The sequence below is a fragment of the Rhinopithecus roxellana genome, chromosome 20 (assembly GCF_007565055.1).
Source record: "Rhinopithecus roxellana isolate Shanxi Qingling chromosome 20, ASM756505v1, whole genome shotgun sequence".
Taxonomy (NCBI): domain Eukaryota; kingdom Metazoa; phylum Chordata; class Mammalia; order Primates; family Cercopithecidae; genus Rhinopithecus; species Rhinopithecus roxellana.
In genome coordinates this window covers 72,515,577-72,534,280 of record NC_044568.1, presented here as the reverse complement: position 1 = coordinate 72,534,280, position 18,704 = coordinate 72,515,577, and the positions used below count along the sequence as shown (strand labels likewise).

At 64.1% G+C, this 18,704-nt stretch overlaps 1 protein-coding gene across 10 annotated transcripts; it reads left to right on the top strand.

The window, feature by feature from the left end:
* Nucleotides 1-335: 335 nt before the first annotated feature.
* On the top strand, nucleotides 336-18,614 carry WDR90 (WD repeat domain 90). Of its 10 annotated transcripts, none has more exons than XM_030925257.1 (41): nucleotides 336-411; nucleotides 1,055-1,146; nucleotides 1,282-1,458; nucleotides 1,543-1,651; nucleotides 1,826-1,996; nucleotides 2,264-2,372; nucleotides 2,468-2,535; nucleotides 2,910-3,013; nucleotides 3,093-3,311; nucleotides 3,726-3,794; nucleotides 4,592-4,702; nucleotides 4,776-4,921; nucleotides 4,997-5,054; nucleotides 6,065-6,183; nucleotides 6,362-6,523; nucleotides 6,620-6,750; nucleotides 6,819-6,935; nucleotides 7,375-7,610; nucleotides 7,803-7,942; nucleotides 8,181-8,311; nucleotides 8,855-8,985; nucleotides 9,270-9,431; nucleotides 9,612-9,740; nucleotides 9,984-10,099; nucleotides 10,174-10,214; nucleotides 10,333-10,464; nucleotides 11,057-11,160; nucleotides 11,603-11,705; nucleotides 11,991-12,112; nucleotides 12,313-12,472; nucleotides 12,573-12,763; nucleotides 12,871-13,039; nucleotides 13,199-13,310; nucleotides 13,645-13,816; nucleotides 16,482-16,604; nucleotides 16,755-16,929; nucleotides 17,025-17,155; nucleotides 17,226-17,402; nucleotides 17,483-17,596; nucleotides 17,700-17,784; nucleotides 18,225-18,614. In XM_030925257.1, the coding sequence occupies exons 6-41, from the start codon at nucleotides 2,305-2,307 to the stop codon at nucleotides 18,380-18,382; spliced, it is 4,686 nt and encodes a 1,561-aa protein (XP_030781117.1). In that variant the 5' UTR covers nucleotides 336-411; nucleotides 1,055-1,146; nucleotides 1,282-1,458; nucleotides 1,543-1,651; nucleotides 1,826-1,996; nucleotides 2,264-2,304; the 3' UTR covers nucleotides 18,383-18,614. The 10 variants fall into 10 exon arrangements, 7 of the variants coding, with proteins under 7 accessions (XP_030781117.1, XP_030781116.1, XP_030781115.1 ...); XM_030925256.1 differs by lacking the exon at nucleotides 336-411 and adding an exon at nucleotides 609-718 and having other exon boundaries at nucleotides 1,543-1,715; XM_030925255.1 differs by lacking the exon at nucleotides 336-411 and adding an exon at nucleotides 615-718.
* The last annotated feature ends 90 nt before the right edge of the window (nucleotides 18,615-18,704 follow it).

Sequence of the window (18,704 nt, the reverse complement as noted above, 5' to 3'; positions counted from 1 at the left end):
TCCCGTCGGCGTTGACTGGGACCAGAGCCGAGACTCAAGGTCTAAAGACATGAAAAGGTCCTGATCACCTCCCCCCACCACCAGGATTGGGGCTATGTCTCAGAACGCCAGGCCCCATTCTGAATCCGCGGGCCCGGCCGTGGGACACTGAGCGAAGGAGTGCGTGGGGAACCTGCCAGGGCGAGCACGGGAACCAGGCACTCCGCGGGCGCCGGCACTACCTTCCCTGATGAGCTGGGGTGACCCAGCCCACCTGAGTCAGGACCCAGGGTACCCAGGTGTGGACCAGGGGCCCCTGGACGGCGAGAGAGCAGCAGGGTGAGGCCCGGCTGTCCGTGGCATGGCCAGGCCTCAGTGCGACCTCGCCTTGCTGCTTGCACGCGGCAGGAGCCCCGGCCGAGGCGCTGACAGGTGGGCACGGGGGAGGGTCCGCAACCCGCCCGGGCTTCGAAGCCGGTCGGGCTAACACGGGGCTGCCTCGGGAGGCCCGCGGGGCAAAGGGCAGCGGGGTCAGCTGCCGGAGCAACCCTGGAGGCTGCCGACGTGAGCGGGGTGCTTACAACGGGGAGGTCACGTGGCCAGGGTGCCGCCATGACGGCGGAAGTGATGGCGGAAGTCGCACCGTTGTCAGGCAGCCGTTGCCAGGCGCCGGGCTGCATGTCCCGCGCTGGGCGCGCGGACGCTAAGGCGGGAAGCTCGAGCGGCGCCATGGCCCGAGGTAGCGCGCGGCGGGCGCAGGTCCCGGGTTCCGGGGTTCCGGGGTCCAGGGTCTGCGGCCGGGGCGCTCAGGGCCCCCGCCTAGGCCCCGAGGCCAGAGTCCCCGCTCGGGCAGGGTACCGCCTGCCGGGCGCCCACCCTCCGGCTCCCGGAGCTTGGCTTCCCTCGGGCGCCCGGACTCGTCCCGCCCGCCTCGCTGACGTTGGCGTCGCCGGGGAAGGCGCGGAGCGCCCTGGCCCCGCCGGCTCCTGCCTGGTCCCCGAGGCCCGGCCCAGCCCCGCAGTGGCTTCGGCTTGCGTGCCCGGGTCCCCTGACGCCCGCCGCCCGCTCCCCGCAGCCTGGCAGCACCCGTTTCTCAACGTCTTCAGACACTTCCGGGTGGACGAGTGGAAGCGCTCCGCCAAGCAGGGGGACGTGGCCGTGGTGACGGTAGGTGGCCGGGGCTCGCCCGGAGCCCACACCCCTGCCCTGCCCCTGGGAGAACGGCCCCACCCCCGAGGGCCCCCTCGCCCCCGCTGCACTTCTCCTGGGTGCCGTCGGTGACGCGGGCTCCCGCTTCTCCAGGACAAGACCCTGAAGGGCGCCGTGTATCGGATTCGGGGCTCAGTCCCTGCCGTCAACTACATCCAGCTGCCTAAGAACAGCACCCAGTCCCTGGGGCTGACCGGACGGTACCTGTACGTGCTCTTTCGGCCCCTGCCCAGCAAGCACTTCGTCATCCACTTGGATGTGTCCACCGAGGTACAGAGCCCGCGGCTGGGGGCTGCATGGGAGCCCCAGCACCCCTGCGTCCCGTCTCTTCAAGGCCCTGCTCCGTCCCCACAGGACAACCAGGTCATCCGTGTGTCTTTCTCCAACCTCTTCAAGGAGTTTAAATCTACGGCCACGCGGCTCCAGTTTCCCTTCGTCCTGGAGGCCAGGACACCCCAGAGAGGTGACACTGAGATGGGGTGTGGATGGTCCAGGACAGGCGACTGGAGAGAGCTGGTGCAGGCCCAGTGAGGCTCCTCTGTGGCCTGGGGGACAACCTGGCGGGGGCGCAAGCTCACAGTTCTGGGAGTCGGGTTGTCAGGAGGGTGGGCGCTGACCCTGAGTGCCTGTCCTGCAGATCTGGTGGGTTTGGTCCCCCACGGAGCCCGCTGGACCTGCCTGCAGCTCGACCTGCAGGACATTCTCCTGGTTTACCTGAACCGTCGCTATGGCCATCTCAAGAGCGTCAGGCTGTGCGCCAGCCTGCTAGTCAGGAACCTTTACACTAGCGACCTGTGCTTTGAGCCTGGTGAGGGCCGCACCTGTGCTCCTCACTCCACGTCTCACCCATGCTGTCAGCCCTGGAGAGGCCCCTCACCGGTCATGGTCCAGGATGCTTGGGAAAGTACAGTACTCAAGCTGTGCTGTCTCTGAGCTCTGGCCAGAACCCCACCCCGGAGGCAGCCGGGTGATTGGGGGGTGGCTGGGCTGGTGGTATGGCAGTGCTTTGGCAGGTGCCCCGTGCTCAGGTGGCCAAACAGCCTCCCTTGACCTGGAACAACCCTGTTCCTTGTAGCCATCTCTGGGGCCCCGGGGGCAAAGCTGCCCGTCACTCCTATGCCTCGGGAAATGGCTTTCCCTGTGCCCAAGGGAGAGAGCTGGCATGACCGCTACGTCCATGTCCGGTGAGTGGTTCTGCTTTTTTCCATGGCGGCCTCGGTGGTGGGAGGGTAGGTGGCCCTTGGGCCCCCAGACGCTGACTCTCCCTCTGCCTGCCAAGGTTTCCAAGCGACAGCTTAAAAGTGCCTTCCAAGCCGATTGAGAAGAGCTGTTCACCTCCTGAGGCAGGTGGGCCTGTGCGGTCAGCCGGGACCCAGGTTAAGGCCTGTAGGGTGCGTGGGGCTTGGTAGGAGAGGGGAGGGCTGGGAAAGGACCCAGTGGTGTGCTGAGTGCAGCTGGTGCAGGGACCCAGGGAAGGCTGTAGGTTGTCCGAGCTCCCAGAACCACATGGGTGGGAGGTCTGTGTGAGGGGTACCTGGGGGCCCCAAGCTTTCTAGCTGGAAGAGGAGGGTTTCAGGGCCTAGGGTGGAAGTGGGATGCTGGCTGTGGGTCCTGTAGAGCCTGTGAGGCTGGGCCACTTGCTGCTCCTCCCCAGGCGTCACCTTCACCAGGGGTCTGCGTAGCTCACCCCTGGGTCACTGGGGGTCTTTGCTCTGTTGTAGTCCTCCTGGGGCCGGGGCCACAGCCTCTCCCTTGCCCAGTGGCCTCCAGCAAACCTGTGCGATTCAGTGTGTCTCCAGTGGTCCAGATACGCAGCCCCACAGCCGTGAGTATCCCCTTCGTCCTCTGAGATGGGGTTGGGGCCTGACGGCCCAGGGCACTGATAGGCACTTGTCCCCCAACAGTCCGGCCAGGCCCCCTTGGCACCCAAGCCCTTCCTGGAGATCAGCCTGTCCCAAGAGCGCTCAGAGGACTCCAACACGGATGGCCCCGGTTTCCATAGCCTTGAGCCCTGGGCCCAGGTGAAGGCCTCTGACGTCCACACGGCTGCTGCCGGCACCCATGTATTGACTCACGAGTCGACTGAGGTGCCTGTAGCCCTTGAGGACGCTGGCTCCTGCAAGGTGAGTGCCCATCCCACAGCAGGTGGGGTCCGGTGACGTGTGGGCCGGGGCAGCTGGTAGCCTGCCACGAGATGCATTCAGGACAAATGTGTCTCTGACGGTCTCTGATTCAGCCTCCTGAGGCTGGTGGGAGGCAGCTTTGGGGAAGAATCTCTGTCCACAAAGAGTAAGGAAGGGCTTGTGCTCACCCCCAGTGCCCCAGCCCCAGGTGGTCTGTGGGGGACCCTGGAAGGTCTGGCAGTGCAGCCGGAGTCCCAGCTTCCTCCCTAGCACACCAGCAGGAGCTACCCAGGACCAGGGCAGTCTTTTTGAGAGGCAGGACCCAGTTAGGGGTTGGCGGGGCCCAGAGTTGGTCGGGGCGTTCTGGGGGCCTGGCTGAGCCTTCCAGGGCCTTGATGTGAATGGCGGTTTCAGCGCTTCCTCCCGGACCCTGTCCTGAGGCTGAAGGGCGTCATCGGCTTTGGGGGCCATAGCACCAGACAGGTGAGGCTCCTGGGCTGTGTCCAGGGCAGCTCCTGTTGGCTGCCCTGAGCGCTGATATGGGACGGGGAGAAAGGAGAGACCTGTGTCCTGTGGTGGCTGTGTGGGCTCCCGAGCCCCCTCGGCACAGCGGTCCCGTCCCCCTGCAGACTGCTGCTTCCTGCGTGCTCAGGCGTCTGCCCCAGCCACAGCTGTTGTCACCTCTTGGTACCAGGGGGCTCTCAGGGTCACGGGCATCTCTTACTCACTGGCTGGGCTAAGTGCTCCCCGCGAAGACCCAGAGCTCTCACGTCTTTGGAGCTCTGATGGTCCAGACCAGCAGCGTGGGGCCAGGCTGTGGGCACAACCTGTGGGTCCCTGATGGGTGGCAAGGGCCTTCTGGGAGAGGAGCCTCATGGCAGAAGAGGTGGCCTTCTCCTCTGCCCCAGTGGCTTTGGGCCCTTGTCAGGCCCTGCTGGGTGCCTGCTCTGAGTGTTTGGGGGCCCTTTGGCTTTTTGTTATCCCCACCCCGGAGTTTCTTGCACTGGAGGCGGGGCTTAGAGGACAGGCGTCTGTGCATGTGTGTACGCATGCCTGCTTGTGTGTTCCAGCTGTTCTTTTGACATCTGCAGCCTGTGACTCGTGTATGTAGTGTGTGCAGGGTGTTTTCTCTTGCCCCTGGATGGCTGTGTGCCCAGGTGTGTGTGCCAGGCCTGCCACCCCCTCTCCCTGGGCTGGAGTGGGAGGTGAAGCTGACTTCCCAGCAGCCAGGAGGGGCCTGGCATAGCACCAGTCCTAAGCTCCCTGCCCCCTTGTGCCAGGCCCTGTGGACCCCGGATGGGACGGCTGTTGTATACCCCTGCCATGCGGTCATCGTCGTCCTGCTCGTGGACACGGGGGAGCAGCGCTTCTTCCTCGGCCACACAGACAAGGTGGGTGCTGCCCGGGCCCAGGGCGGCTCACACCTGCAGCCCCTGCACCCTCCCTCACCCTTCTGCCTCCTAGGTGTCCGCCCTGGCGCTGGATGGCAGCAGCTCACTATTGGCCTCGGCCCAGGCAAGGACCCCCAGTGTGATGCGGCTCTGGGACTTCCAGACCGGGCGGTGCCTGTGCCTGTTCCAGAGCCCAGTGCATGTCGTCTGCTCCCTCAGGTGGGCACAGGTGTGCCCCACGCAGGGGATGGGGGTCAGCCCAGGCGACACTGACCACCTCCTCTCTGTTCACAGCTTCTCTGACAGTGGGGCCCTTCTCTGCGGGGTTGGCAAGGACCGCCACGGGAGAACGGTAACAGGGCCCTGGCCGGGGGTTGGGGGTCGGGGGGGCCGTCCAGATGCACGCAGGCAGCTTGAAGGGTCTTGGTTTTCTGAAACTCCACCTCGTGTGATCCTGGGTCCCTGCTCTATGTCCTCCCTGTGGTGGGGTTCTGTGCACTCCGGTGTTCATGCCGCCCCCCTGCTCTGTACAGAAAGTACCACCAGCAGCTCACGTTTCTCACATGTCTTGGTTTATCGGCCATTGGAGTCGGTTTAAGTCAACATTTATACACCTTGCTTCGTTCTCTCTGCTGGTGATGCGGTTATGAGATTTTCACATGGCAGAGCCCCTGTAGCTACCCACGCTTGGGCATCAGTGGCACGTCCACACAGCCAAATCACCTGGCGTCTCGGTGGGGGCACTTTTTTAAAACACTTTTTTTTGAGGGAGGGCCTTGTTCTGTCACCTAGGCTGGAATGCAGTGGTGCAATCATAGCTCACTGCAGCCTCGACCCCCTCCCTGACCTCCCTGCCAGCTGGACTCAAGCCATCTTCCTGCCTCAGCTTCCCGGATAGCTAGGCCACAGGCGTGTGCCGCTGCACCTGGCTAACGTTTTGTTTCTTTAACTTTTTGTAGAGATGGGGTTTCGTTACATTGCCCAGGCTGGTCTCAAACTCCAGGGCTCAAGCAGTCCTCCCACCTCAAGCCCCCCAAAGTGCTGGGATCACAGGCGTGAGCCACTGTGCCCGGCCACGAGCTGCTTTTTATCTGCCTTCCGGGTTGTGGGTGGGTTTTTACTTCTCTGTGGATGGGATGCAGCACTCAGCATCATGGGTCTCTGTAGTCGTCCCAAAGCTGCCACACGTCAGGGCGAGAAGATGAAGGGGCTGGTTTCCTTCCACCCTCCGCAGCCGCACGCTCAGAGGCTGGTCTCTGCATGAAAGAAAAGCCACCTCCAGGCGGGGCTCAGCTGGGCCTCGCAGAGTCAAGGCGGCACTGACTGGCCCTGCTGTGCGGGCTCAGCCTGGGCTTGTTGCAGATGGTGGTGGCCTGGGGCACCGGCCAGGTGGGCCGCGGTGGCGAGGTGGTCGTTCTGGCAAAGGCGCACACTGACTTTGACGTCCAGGCCTTCCGGGTCACCTTTTTTGATGAAACCAGGTGATGCAGCCGCCCATCCACGATGCTGGGAGAGGGTCTGGGCCCGGAGTGGGGACTGGGGCCCGAGCACCACCCCCTGGCTCGGGGACTGTCGTTCCCAGCCTTGGTTGTGCATCACGTCTCCTGGCTGGTCAGGGCACTGCGGGCTGCTGCGGTGCTCAGTTCTCATTCCTCGCAGGATGGCATCGTGTGGGCAGGGCAGCGTGCGGCTCTGGCGGCTGCGTGGCGGAGCGCTGCGTTCCTGCCCCGTGGACCTGGGGGAGCACCACGTGCTGCAGTTCACCGACCTCGCCTTCAAGCAGGCCCAGGACGGCTGCCCGGAGCCCTCGGCTGCCATGCTGTGAGCCCCTGCCCTTCCCCACAGCCTGCCCCAGCGTGGGGGCCCTGGTGCCTGGTACCCTGAGGGCCTTACCTTCCCTGTTGCCTTCTTGGGCAGTTTCGTGTGCAGCCGCAGCGGCCACATCTTGGAGATCGACTGTCAGTGCATGGTCGTGCGGCATGCCCGCTGCCTGCTCCCCACACAGACTCTGGGCGGCCCCCACCGGCAGAAGCAGACCTTCAGCACAGGTAAGAGGGCTCCTGCCATGTGGCGAGGGTGGCAGGGACACTGAGGCACTGACGCCCCCCGTCCCCAGGCCCCGGCATTGCCATCAGCAGCCTCAGTGTCTCCCCGGCCGTGTGTGCTGTGGGTTCTGCGGACGGCTACTTGCGGCTCTGGCCCCTGGACTTTTCCTCGGTACTCCTGGAGGCAGGTGAGGTTGTAGGCATGCTCTTCCAACTCGGGGAGAGCCTCGCCTGGATGCTGGGGCGGGGAAGGCCAAGTCCCTGGGGCTCTGCTGTCAGCCGCCCTGGCTCCTGGCTGCACAGGGAGCCACGGGGCCAAGCGACGTGTCCTGAGCCCCGGGGCGGCTGATGCCAGGGCAGCCCACAGGGCAGCCTCACAGAAGGGCTTGGTGGGCCATGGGTGGTGGGCGAAGCCTCTCAGCCTGGGTCCTGCCTAGCCTCCGAGTGGTGGTCTCAAGGGAGCTGTATGTTGCAGCCATGTGGAGCCTGGGACTTTGAGCAGCAGGGAGTGCATTTGCTGAGGTCTTGGGGACCTGAAGCCTGAGCAGTGGCTGCCCAGGGTTGGCTCTGGCATGCCGCTCACCCCGGGGTGACCCTGGGAGGTCCCTGACCCCGCCCCATCCACAGAGCACGAGGGCCCCGTCAGCTCAGTCTGTGTCAGCCCTGATGGCCTCCGTGTGCTGTCCGCCACCTCCTCGGGCCACCTGGGCTTCCTGGACACGCCGTCCCGGGTGTACCACATGCTGGCTCGCTCCCACACCGCCCCAGTGCTGGCCCTCGCCACGGAGCAGAGGCGGGGACAGCTGGCCACCGTGTCCCAGGACCGCACCGTCCGCATCTGGGACCTGGCCACCCTGCAGCAGGTGGGGTTGGCAGGAGCAGCGCGGCAGGGAAGGCCAGGAGGTCGTGAAGCAGGGGTTTGGCAGCAGGGGTGAGGGGCCCTATAGGGACTTGGTCTTTCCAGGCTGTGTCGGCCTTGTGGGTTTGGGCCTCCTGGAGAACCTTTGGGCCCTTGTGATCCCTGCCCTCCCCTCAGCACGGCCCCCGTCCCACAGCTATATGACTTCACATCGTCAGAGGAGGCCCCGTGCACTGTCACCTTCCACCCCACAAGGCCGACCTTCTTCTGCGGCTTTAGCAGTGGGGCCGTGCGCTCCTTCAGCCTGGAGGCCGCTGAGGTCCTGGTGGAACACACGTAAGTGCCCAGCCAGCCACCAGCCCCACAGAGACCCTGCGGTGGAAGCTGGGGTGGCCAGGCGGGGGTCGTGTGCAGGATGGCCAGCGCCAGCTGGAGCCCTACCCTTTGCTGCCACACGGGGACTTTTGTGGCCAGGCTGGTTGGTTGGAGGTTAAGCGATCCTGTGGTTCTTGGGGCTTCACGTCCTAGTTGGGCTTTGGGACTGGGGCCAGCGGGGTCCCTGTGTGTACTGCAGGTGCCACCAAGGAGCCATCACCGGCCTGACCGCCACCCCTGACGGCCGCCTGCTCTTCAGCTCCTGCTCCCAGGGTTCCCTGGCCCAGTACAACTGTGCGGACCCCCAGTGGCATGTCCTTCGAGTGGCAGGTTGGGCCCCCCGCAGCTGCTCCAGGGGACTCCTCCAGGCGGGAGAGGCCTGGGTCTGGTGCAGGCCAACACCTCGACACACGGGCCGGTTTCCTGGTCCACTGGCTGGGTCCTGTGGGGCGGCGCGGCTGCCTCAGTCACCTTGTCAAGGCCCTGAGATTGTGGTTTAGCGTTCGCCGGCCCCCAAGGCCCGAGGTCAGCCCGGGTCTGTGCCCAGGAGGAGGCAGGCAGCCCAAGCTCCAGGTCAGCAGCTGGGGTCAGACCCAGCCATGGCACCTGACCTGTCCTGCGGCCACCATAACTTGGGCCACCTGAGTGGTCACTTGTGACCACTGCTGGCCCACAGGGATTCCCAGCTCCCCGGCAGCGCCTGGCGCCCACTGCCACCTTGGCCTTCCTCTGCCACTGTGACGCATCTGTGCTCCTGGGCTGGTGTTTCCCGAAAGTGGGGGCAGGGGCAGCGGCCTCCTTGGGCCCTGGCCACGTGTACCCTGGCGCTCCCACCCCCCGAGCTGACCCCTGCCCCGCCCCATGTGGCCACAGCGGACATGGTATGGCCAGATGCCCCCCCGAGCCCCAGCACTCTGGCAGTCAGCAGGGATGGCCGCCTGCTGGCCTTCGTGGGACCCTCCAGGCACACAGTGACAGTCATGGGCTCGGCCTCCCTGGACGAGGTGAGTCTGCAGCCCTCCTGGGTCCAGGGAGACTGGGCCATGAGAGGCTGGCTGCAGGGGCAGGAGGGAGGTCACGGCCACTCGAGCAGGACCTAGGCCCTGTCCCACCTCCTGTCACAGTACACATCAGCCATGTGGGGTCCAGGTGCGGCCAGGTTCCTGTACAGGGCAGGTGCTGCCTGGGTGCCGAGTGAGTGTCCCCAGGGCCTCTCTCCCAAGCCTGGCCCTGGGTGGCACCAGCTCTGCCTGGGGACCTGACTGTCGGCCACTTGCCGCTACCCCAGCTGCTGCGAGTCGACATCGGCACTCTGGACCTGGCCAGCAGCCGCCTGGACTCAGCCGTGGCTGTGTGCTTTGGCCCTGCAGCCCTGGGCCACCTGCTGGTGTCCACCTCATCCCACAGAGTCGTGGTGCTGGATGCGGCGTCAGGCCGCATCATCCGGGAGGTGAGCCTCAGGGCTGCAGCCCGCTGACCTGGCCCTCCCTGTGCTGTCCAGGCCCGCCCTCTGTGCCTGCAGCTCCTCCAGCTGGGTGGGGGGCCATCACCACACCTGCAACGAAGGGAGGCCCCAGGCTGCCAGCCACTTTCCTGAGACACGGCATTTCCCAAGAGCACTGTGTTCCAGCTGCCTGGTGTCCACCCTGAGCCCTGCTCCTCCTTGATGCTCAGTGAGGATGCCCGCTTCCTGCTGATGGCCGCTGGCCGGGTGGTCAAGGTGTGGGACTACACGACACAGGCCAGCCCAGGCCCCCAGGTGTGTGTGTGGGGAGGCAGGTGGCTTTGGCCATCAGGAAAACCTCCTCAGGTGGCCCGGGAGACCCCTGCAGGTGTGGGTGGGGCAGGGAGAGCAGAAGGTGAGAGGTAAGAGTGACCCCCCAAGGATCCCCTGTGCCTCCGGGGTCTCACGCTGTGTGGGGCTCACTGCCCCCAGGGGCTGGCACACGGCAGCATCCATGCCCTGCCTCAGGGTCCCTGCATGTGACGCCGCTACCTCTAGGTGTACATCGGCCACTCGGAGCCTGTGCAGGCTGTGACCTTCTCTCCTGACCAGCAGCAGGTCCTCAGCGCAGGGGATGCCATCTTCCTCTGGGATATCCTGGCCACTACCGAGAGGCAAGTGCCTACTCTCAGCTGTGTCTGCTTCGGCCCCCCAGGCCCTCCTGAAACCCTCTCTCCTCCCTCTCCAGCGACCAAAGCTTCCCTGGGCCCTCCCCAGCCTGCGAGGCAGGTGAGTGGCTGTGTTCAGCAGGGGGGCAGGCGCTGCGCTGACTCTAGGGCTGGTCCTGTGTCTGCCCAGCGGCCCTTCCTCTTCCTCCCCAAACATCACAGGGCTGCTTATTCCCCAGGCCTGGGCACAGGACAGCTAGAGGATGCTGCGTCCAGGGCCAGCGAGCTCCCCCAGCAGCAGGTCCCCAAGCCATCTCAGGCAGCTCCACCACAGCTGGGCATTTGTGCCAGGCCTCCCGAAGGTGGCAATGGTGAGCAGCAGGGGTCCTGGGGGAGTGGGGGGATTTGGGTCTGAGGGCACAGGCCCAGTGGCAGCAGGTACTCACGCACGTCCAGCTCTGGGGTGCAGGTACCATCACTGCTCATCAGGTGGGACAGTGGGGTCAGGGAATGTGGGCAGCTTTTCCTCTCCTCATTGGGCCCAGGCACCTTCACCACGTCCGATGAGGAAGGACCCTGTGAGGAGAACCGTGACCCTGAGGGGCCACTGCTCACGGAGGAGGAGGCCGGCAGGGCTGGAGACGGGGCCTGGGCCGCGGCAGTGGGCTCCTGGGGGCTTGCCATATCTCCCCGTTCCCCCAGCCAACCCTGTGAGCAGTGGAGGGCAGGGCAGGGACGCTGGTGCGGGTGCAGGGGCCTGAGGGCGGTCGGTGAGTCCACCGTGTGAAGAGGCGAGGTCACCTGCCTGTGCCCGTGTGCCCGTGGCCCCGGCCTCTGCCCCGCTGTGCATTCTCACTGTGTGGTAGACCAGGGCCTTGTGGGGAGACTCTGCGTGTAGTGTGTGGGGTCTCTGAAGAGCTGCAGGGCAGTGTGATGCCACAGGCTCTGCCTCCAACCTGCCAGGCACCAGCGACACCAAGAATTCGGGGGCCTCACGCACCACCTGCCCGGCTTCCTACAAGGCCTTCACACCTGCCAGGGCCAGCCGCGGCCCCCACTCTGCCAAGGTGGGGAGTGGTTTCTGGGAGCCCTCTTTTTCCCCAGCAAGCACAGAGGCCCCCCCAGGGCCTCCCAGCACCTCCTCAGGGTTGTTTTTGGACTCCAAAGGGGATGCTCTGGTCTTCAAGCACCTGTCTCCTGGAGGCACCTTCATCCCGCACCCCTGCCCCTGCCCTCCGCCGGCCTCCAGACGGGACCCTGTGGTGGCCTCCTGCTGACCTGCCTTCCCCTCTCATCCAGCAGCTGCCCTTGAGAGCCCCATGGGCCTGTGTCCCTCCTGGCCCTGGCACACCGAGTGCCCACACCTCCCACCCCTGCTTCCCCATCTGTGCCCCTGGGTGCCCTCTGCAGCTGGCCTGGGTATGCCCCAAAGCAGCCTCCCATGTGCAGGCTTTGGGGCCCAGGTGGCCATGCTGGGCCCCAGCAGCATCCGGGTCTCCTTCCTTGCAGGGCACTTCCCTGCCTCCCGCCAGCGGTGAGTGGCTGCGTCTGAAGGCTGTCGTTGGCTACAGCGGGAATGGGCGGGCCAACATGGTCTGGAGGCCGGACACAGGTGGGGGCCGAGAGCTTACCCCCACCCCCAGCCAAGATGCCGCCGCACGTGGTCCAGCTGTCCCCCCCCCAAGGCCAGGCCCTGGCGGCAAATGAGCGCCAGCCATCAATGTAGGGCTCTGTTATCCTGGTAGCGCCTCCTGGCGCTCCAGCCCAGGTCCTGGGAAGAACTTTGGCTGCCTGGCGATGGGGAGGGCGCGCCTTTGCCTGGGATGATGCTAACCCCTTGGCCCCGCCCCGCGGCTCTGCCAGGCCCCACCCCCCAGGCCCCGCCCTCTCCTCACAGGCTTCTTTGCCTACACTTGCGGCCGCCTGGTGGTGGTGGAAGACCTGCACTCTGGCGCCCAGCAGCACTGGCCCGGCCATCCTGCGGAGATCTCCACGCTGGCCCTCAGCCACAGTGCCCAGGTGCCTGCCTATGTTGCCCTCCTCCTCACCCAGGACCACTGTGCCTGGCAGAACCAAGCTCCCGGACCAGTGCGGGCTCTCACCACCACAGACAGAGCAGATGGCCACCCCAGCCTCCACTCCAGCCAGAGCTGGCAGAGCTCAGGTGGGGCCAGCCGGCCACAGCCTCCCCACTCACTGCATGCCCTCTTGCCTGCCAGGTCTTGGCCTCTGCCTCCGGCCGCAGCAGCATGACTGCCCATTGTCAGATCCGCGTCTGGGACGTGTCTGGTGGCCTCTGCCAGCATCTCATTTCCCACCATAGCACCACTGTGCTGGCCCTGGCCTTCTCACCAGATGACAGGCTTCTCGTCACATTGGGTCAGTGGCGGCGGGGGGGATGGAGGCCACGGGCTTCCCTAGACCCGGGGCGGGGGGCTGCACCTGTGTACCTGACGTAGCTGCTGTATGTCCTTCCCAGGGGACCATGACGGCCGCACCCTCACCTTGTGGGGCATGGCCACCTATGACCTTGTGTCCTCCACCCGCCTTCTGGAGCCGGTGCATGGCGTGGCCTTCAACCCCTGGGAAGCCGGCGAGCTCACCTGTGTGGGCCAGGGCACTGTCACCTTCTGGCTCCTGCAGCAACGCGGGGCAGACATCAGCCTTCAGGTGCCAGGTCACCCGCTTGGTGGTTGGGCCCAGGGGTCGTTTTGTGGGGTGGAGTCTTGACTGGGGCCCGGGACACCACTGACCCATGGCTACTCGTACCCTGCCAGGTGCATCGAGAGCAGGTCCCAGAGACGGTGGGGGCTGGAGAGCTGACCTCGCTCTGCTACGGGGCACCCCCCCTGCTCTACTGTGGCACCAGCTCTGGCCAGGTCTGTGTCTGGGACACGCGTGCTGGCCGCTGCTTCCTGTCTTGGGAGGCAGACGATGGTGGCATTGGTGAGTGCCCTGCAGAAGCCCTGTGGCCCTCAGGACCCCAACCTGGGATCCTCAGAACTGGGGCAGAGGCCTCGTCTGCAGCCCTGGCGTCCGGGCAGCCTTGTGACCACGGCCTCTGGGAGGGCGGCTGTGGCCCCTCATGGCTCCTCCTGCCCCCAGGGCTGTTGCTGTGTTCGAGTTCTCGATTGGTCAGCGGCGGCAGCACAGGGCGGCTGCGCCTGTGGGCTGTGGGGGCTGTGTCAGAGCTGAGGTGCAAGGGCTCAGGCGCCAGGTGAGCCGCTCACCCCCGTGTGCTTCAGCTGCAGGGGGTGTTGGTGTCCCTGACCGGGGCTTGCAGCCAGTGCCCCCCGCTAGGCTGTCCTGCAGACCAGTCTGCGAGCCCCTCTGAGGGACAGGCTTGGGTGTGGCCTGGGCCTCGCTGGCTGCCATCAAAGACGGGCACGGGCGCAGAAGCCCCAGCTCCATGGGCTTTCTCTCCTTCCACTGGGAGGGCACAGCCAGGTCCCAAGATGCAATGCTGAAGGCCCTGCCTCAGCTGGGGACCCAGCTGGCTCTTGGTGTCAGCCTTGAGACCCGCTGTTCTCTCTCCTCCCCTGCACCCTCAGGTCCAGTTCTGTGCTCATGGAACACGAGCTGGTGCTGGACGGGGCTGTGGTGAGCGCCAGCTTCGATGACAGCGTGGACATGGGCGTCGTGGGCACCAGAGCGGGCACACTCTGGTTCATCAGCTGGGCCGAGGGCACTAGCACACGTCTCATCAGTGGCCACAGGAGCAAGGTGAGGGACTTCCAGCCTGGACGGAGGCAGGGCAGCCGAACCTGGCGCCCTCCCTGCCTGCTGGCCCCATCTCCGCCAGCCCAGATTATTCCAAGTCCTGCGGTCACTGGCTCACAGCGGCTGCCTTGGGGTTCACAGGAGGGAGGTCTTGGGTGTGCACGTCCCTCAGAGCCATTCCAGTTGTGTCTGCATCAGGGAGCCGCCTGGCAGGCCTTACAGGTGTTCTCAAACCGTCCTTTCCATGCTATTGCTTTGCGTTTTTTGTTTTGTTTTGTTTTGTTTTTTAATTGTCAAAGAAACCACATTAATCCAGGTGTGGGGGCTCACGCCCATAATCCCAGCACTTGGGGAGGCCGAGGCAGGTGGATCACCTGAGGTCAGCAGTTTGAGACCAGCCTGGCCAACATGGCGAAACCCTGTCTCTACTAAAAACACAAAAATTAGCTGGGCCTCCTGATGTATACCTGTAATCCCAGTTACTCTGGAGGCTGAGGCAAGAGAATCACTTGAACCCGGCGGGCAGAGGTTGCCGTGAGCCAAGACTGCGCCACTCTACTCCACCTGGGCGACAGAGCAAGACTCCATCTCAAAGGGAAAAAAAGATTAAAAACCCCATATCGTCTGTCCCCGCACCTCCCATAGACTGGCTTTGCTGACTCAGTCTCATGGGCTCAAGAGGTCAGGAGGCCGGGCGGCTGCTGGGTCAAGTTCTGCTCTCTCTGGGTCAGATCTGGTCAGGTTCTGGTCGGTGTTGGGTCCGGTTCTGTAAGGCCCAGCTCTGTTCTGCAGCCTCCTGGTGCTGGAGCCGTGTCTCCAAGAAGCACACAGCACTCACCTCTCTGGGACCACCTGGCCTGGAAGCTCCATGGCCTCATGGGGTTGGGGCAGCCACCGTGTTGCCCCCTCACCCGCCAGCTGCAGCCTTAGGAGAGGTGGCCTCCTGGGCTGAATGGGGGCAGCAGGACAGGTGCCAGTCCTTCCCCTGCTGGAGCAGGTTTCTGGTGTGGCGTTGGTCCAGCAGCTGCGGCCACGGGCTTCCTCCTGTGGGTCTCAGAGCTCTGCGTGTGGTCAGCCGGTCCCCACAGCATCGCTTGTCCCTTGATGCCGAGTCCCATCTTCCAGTTGTCCCTCGCTGCTTTCTTTAGACACCTGTCTTTAGTATTTGAAGGTGATGATAGCCAGCAAAGGAAGTGGAGTGTGAGACGGGTGAGAGTTGGTTACCTTTCTGGCAGCAGGTTTGTTGGGTATGGTTGTCATAGCCTGAGCTCTGTGCACTTCACTAGGTGAGTTTCAGCATATTCAGCAGCTGTGGAACCAGAGGAAACCTTGTGTGTGCCTGTTCCTCGGTCACTCTCCATTTCCCGCCTCCCCAGCCCCTGGCAACCACGGAGTGGCTGTGTCTGGATTTTCCCGTTCAGGATGTTCCGTAGGAACTGGCTCCCCTGCTTCTCTCCCCGAGTGTGGTTTCCAGGATCATCCCGGCCACTGTGTGTGCCAAGCCAGTCATTCCTCTTGACGGCCAAACACTGTTCCATCGTATGGGCAGCTCACGCGTGTGTCCACCCACCAGGGCCGGGAAATTCGGGTCCTGGGTCCGTGACCTGAGCTGTGGTCGCTGGTGGCTTCCCTGTGATGAGAAATTCAGGCCTCGCCTGTGTGGCTCTGTCCGCGCCTGGGCTTCACCATGTCCTTGCAGGGCCCCTCCCGGGGAGACAGGCTGAGGCGCCCCGGCCTGAGCCCCGCAGCCCCCATTGCTCAGCTGATCCAGTCTTGTTTGTTTGCTTCTTTGTTTGTTTGAGACGGAGTTTCTTATCCCCCAGGCTGGAGTGCAGTGGCCGGACCTCAGCTCACTGCAAGCTCCGCCTCCCGGTTCACACCCTTCTCCTGCCTCAGCCTCCCGAGGAGCTGGGACTACAGGCGAGGAGCTGGGACTACAGGCGCCGCCACCTCGCCCGGCTAGTTTTTTTTTTTGTATTTTTTAGTAGAGATGGGGTTTCACCGTGTTAGCCAGGAGGGTCTCAGTCTCCTGAGCTCGTGATCCGCCCGCCTCGGCTTCCCAAAGTGCTGGGATCACAGGCGTGAGCCACCGCGCCCGGCTGAACTGATTTTCTTAATGAAGTGCATCGTGTTCTCACTTGCACGTGAAGTCCACATTTGGTGCCGGCTGCATCACTTCCTCTCACTAGTGAGTGGCACCTGTGTCTCCTTTCTGCCAGTCCAGCAGTCCCAGCTGTCAGTGGCACCTGCATAATGACACGTCTGCCTTTCCCCCTATCCGCACGCAGCGGTTTTGGGAGGAGAAACGCGACTGCGTGGCATGCTCGCTGCAACCAGCAGCGTCTGTTCTTTCGATCTCGTTCTGCAGCCTGCTAGGGACACGGCCACACTGCTGTGTTTGAGGTGCCGTCAAAACATCTTTCTCCTCGGTATCCCACTGGGTTTGACTGGCTAGTAGGCTTCCTTTGATTTGGACTCACCCAGATCTAGCACAGGGACACACACGAGAGGCCGGAACCGCTCCTTTTCGCCATGTGGAGTTGGCCGGGGCCAGAGGCACATGCTCTGGTTTGGACAGCCCGGCCCTGGGGGCTGGAATAGGAAATGCCTATGTCCCTTTCCCCTGCCGAGGGGCCAACACCCCCAGCCTAGCTACGGCTTCCCTCAGGTGAACGAGGTGGTCTTCAGTCCCGGGGAGTCCCACTGTGCCACCTGCAGTGAGGACGGGAGTGTGCGGGTGTGGGCCTTGGCCAGCATGGAGCTTGTGATCCAGTTCCAGGTGCTGAACCAGGTGTGTGGGGAGTGCCCAGGCTGGGGATGGGGTGAGGGCCTGCTCGCAGGGGGCCTGGCGTGGGTGGGGCAGCTGTATCCTCCCTCTGGCCTGAGTGTGTGTCCCCAAGACCCCTGTGAGTGCTGAAGTTTCCCCACTGTGGGACCCCAGAGCTGCCTCTGCCTCGCATGGAGCCCCCAGTGCTGTGGCCGCCCTGAGCAGCAGCGGCTAGCGGCAGGCTATGGCGACGGCTCCCTGCGCATCTTCAGCGTCTCCCGCACGGCCATGGAGCTCAAGATGCATCCCCACCCGGTGGCGCTGACCGCTGTTACCTTCTCCACCGATGGTGAGGAGTTGGGTGTGTGGGGGATGGTGCTGTCCTGACCTGGCCCAGGTCCAGTCTCTGGGCTGGGAGCTCACAGGGTGACGGTGTGGTCCCAGGTCAGACTGTCCTCTCTGGAGACAGGGATGGGCTCGTGGCTGTGAGCCACTCCCGCACAGGGATGACCTTCCGTGTGCTGAGTGACCACCAGGGCGCCCCGATCTCTACCATCTGTGTCACACGCAAAGAGGTAAAGCAGCCCCAAGAGCCAGGGAGCAGGGGCCAGGGTGCTGGGGGGGCAGGTACCATCTTGGCCGAAGGCACATATCGGTCTTCACCCACTCCATTCCCAGTGTGAAGACTTAGGGGTGGAGGGCACAGACCTATGGCTGGCTGCCAGTGGGGACCAGCGGGTCAGCGTCTGGGCTTCCGACTGGCTGCGGAACTGCTGTGAGCTCGTGGACTGGTTGAGTTTCCCAATGCCTGCCACCACGGAGGTAAAGCATGCTCCTGGCACTGTGGGTAGGGCTGGCGCCCGTCCACCCCACCACAGCATGCTGTGCCTTTGCAAACTCAGGGCCACCTGCCGCCCTCCCTCGCTGCCTTCTGCCCCTGGGATGGGGCGCTGCTGATGTACGTGGGCCCTGGCGTTGACAAGGAGGTGATCATCTACGACCTCTCCCAGAAGCAGGTACACACACCGGCTGCTTGTCACCAGAGCCCCAGGGACCCAGCGTGGTGGGTGGGACCTGGCTGAGCCCACAGGCCTGGAGCCTCACGCTGGCTGCCCACAGGTGGTGGAGAAGATACCACTGCCCTTTTTTGCCATGTCCCTGAGCCTGTCCCCGGGGACCCGCCTCCTGGCTATTGGCTTTGCTGGTGAGTACTGGTGGATGTAGTTTGGGCCCATCTTAGGTGGGGGCCATGTAGGCTGACTGGTGCCCTGCTCCAAGACAGGTGCCTCACCTGTGCCCGGGCTCCTCGTCTCTGGGGTGGGGTGAGGACACCTGCCCTAGAGAGGGTCCTGGGGTCAGGAGATGATGAGGCAGGTGAGGAACCAGGCACAATGCCCAGCACAGGGCCTGAATGCAGGGTGGCAGCGACTTTTAAGGAGGGACCCGGCCCAGCTGCAGGCCGACAGCCTGGCAGTGATGGGCCCCCTAGTCCCAGTGGCACGTGGAGGGCACAGCCAGGAGCCCTTGTAGCACTGGCTCCCCTGACCAGCATCATGCCCAGCCGGGACAGTCCGGGTGGGTTGGGGGAGCCCTCTGTGTGCTGCCTGGCCCTGACCCTGGCCCACCTGCGCCATGTGCCCACAGAGTGCATGCTGAGGCTGGTAGACTGTGCCACGGGGACTGCGCAGGACTTTGCTGGCCACAACAATGCAGTGCACCTGTGCAGGTTTACACCATCTGCCAGGCTGCTCTTCACGGCCGCCTGCAACGAGATCCTGGTGTGGGAGATCTCCGGCCGCTGAGATGCAGCAGGGACTATGGTGCTGTGTGTCACGGCTGGTACCTGGACACAGGCTTGGCAGAGAAGCCAGGTGGTCAATGGCTTCATGCTGGGACAGGCCAGGATTCATGTAAATCGTCTGGACAAAGCTGTTGTGAATTTGGCGATCTGAAAATACTTTAATCTGTTGCCCTTTTGCCTAAGGAATTTTTAATATTTCTATCTTGTAATAAACATGGGTATTTATTGCATTATTGCTGCATTGTTGCACCGGCTGTCTCTGGTTACTGCTGGCCGGAGCTCAGCCTCTGCCCGTCCCTTAATCGGCTGTTTGTCAAGGCTCC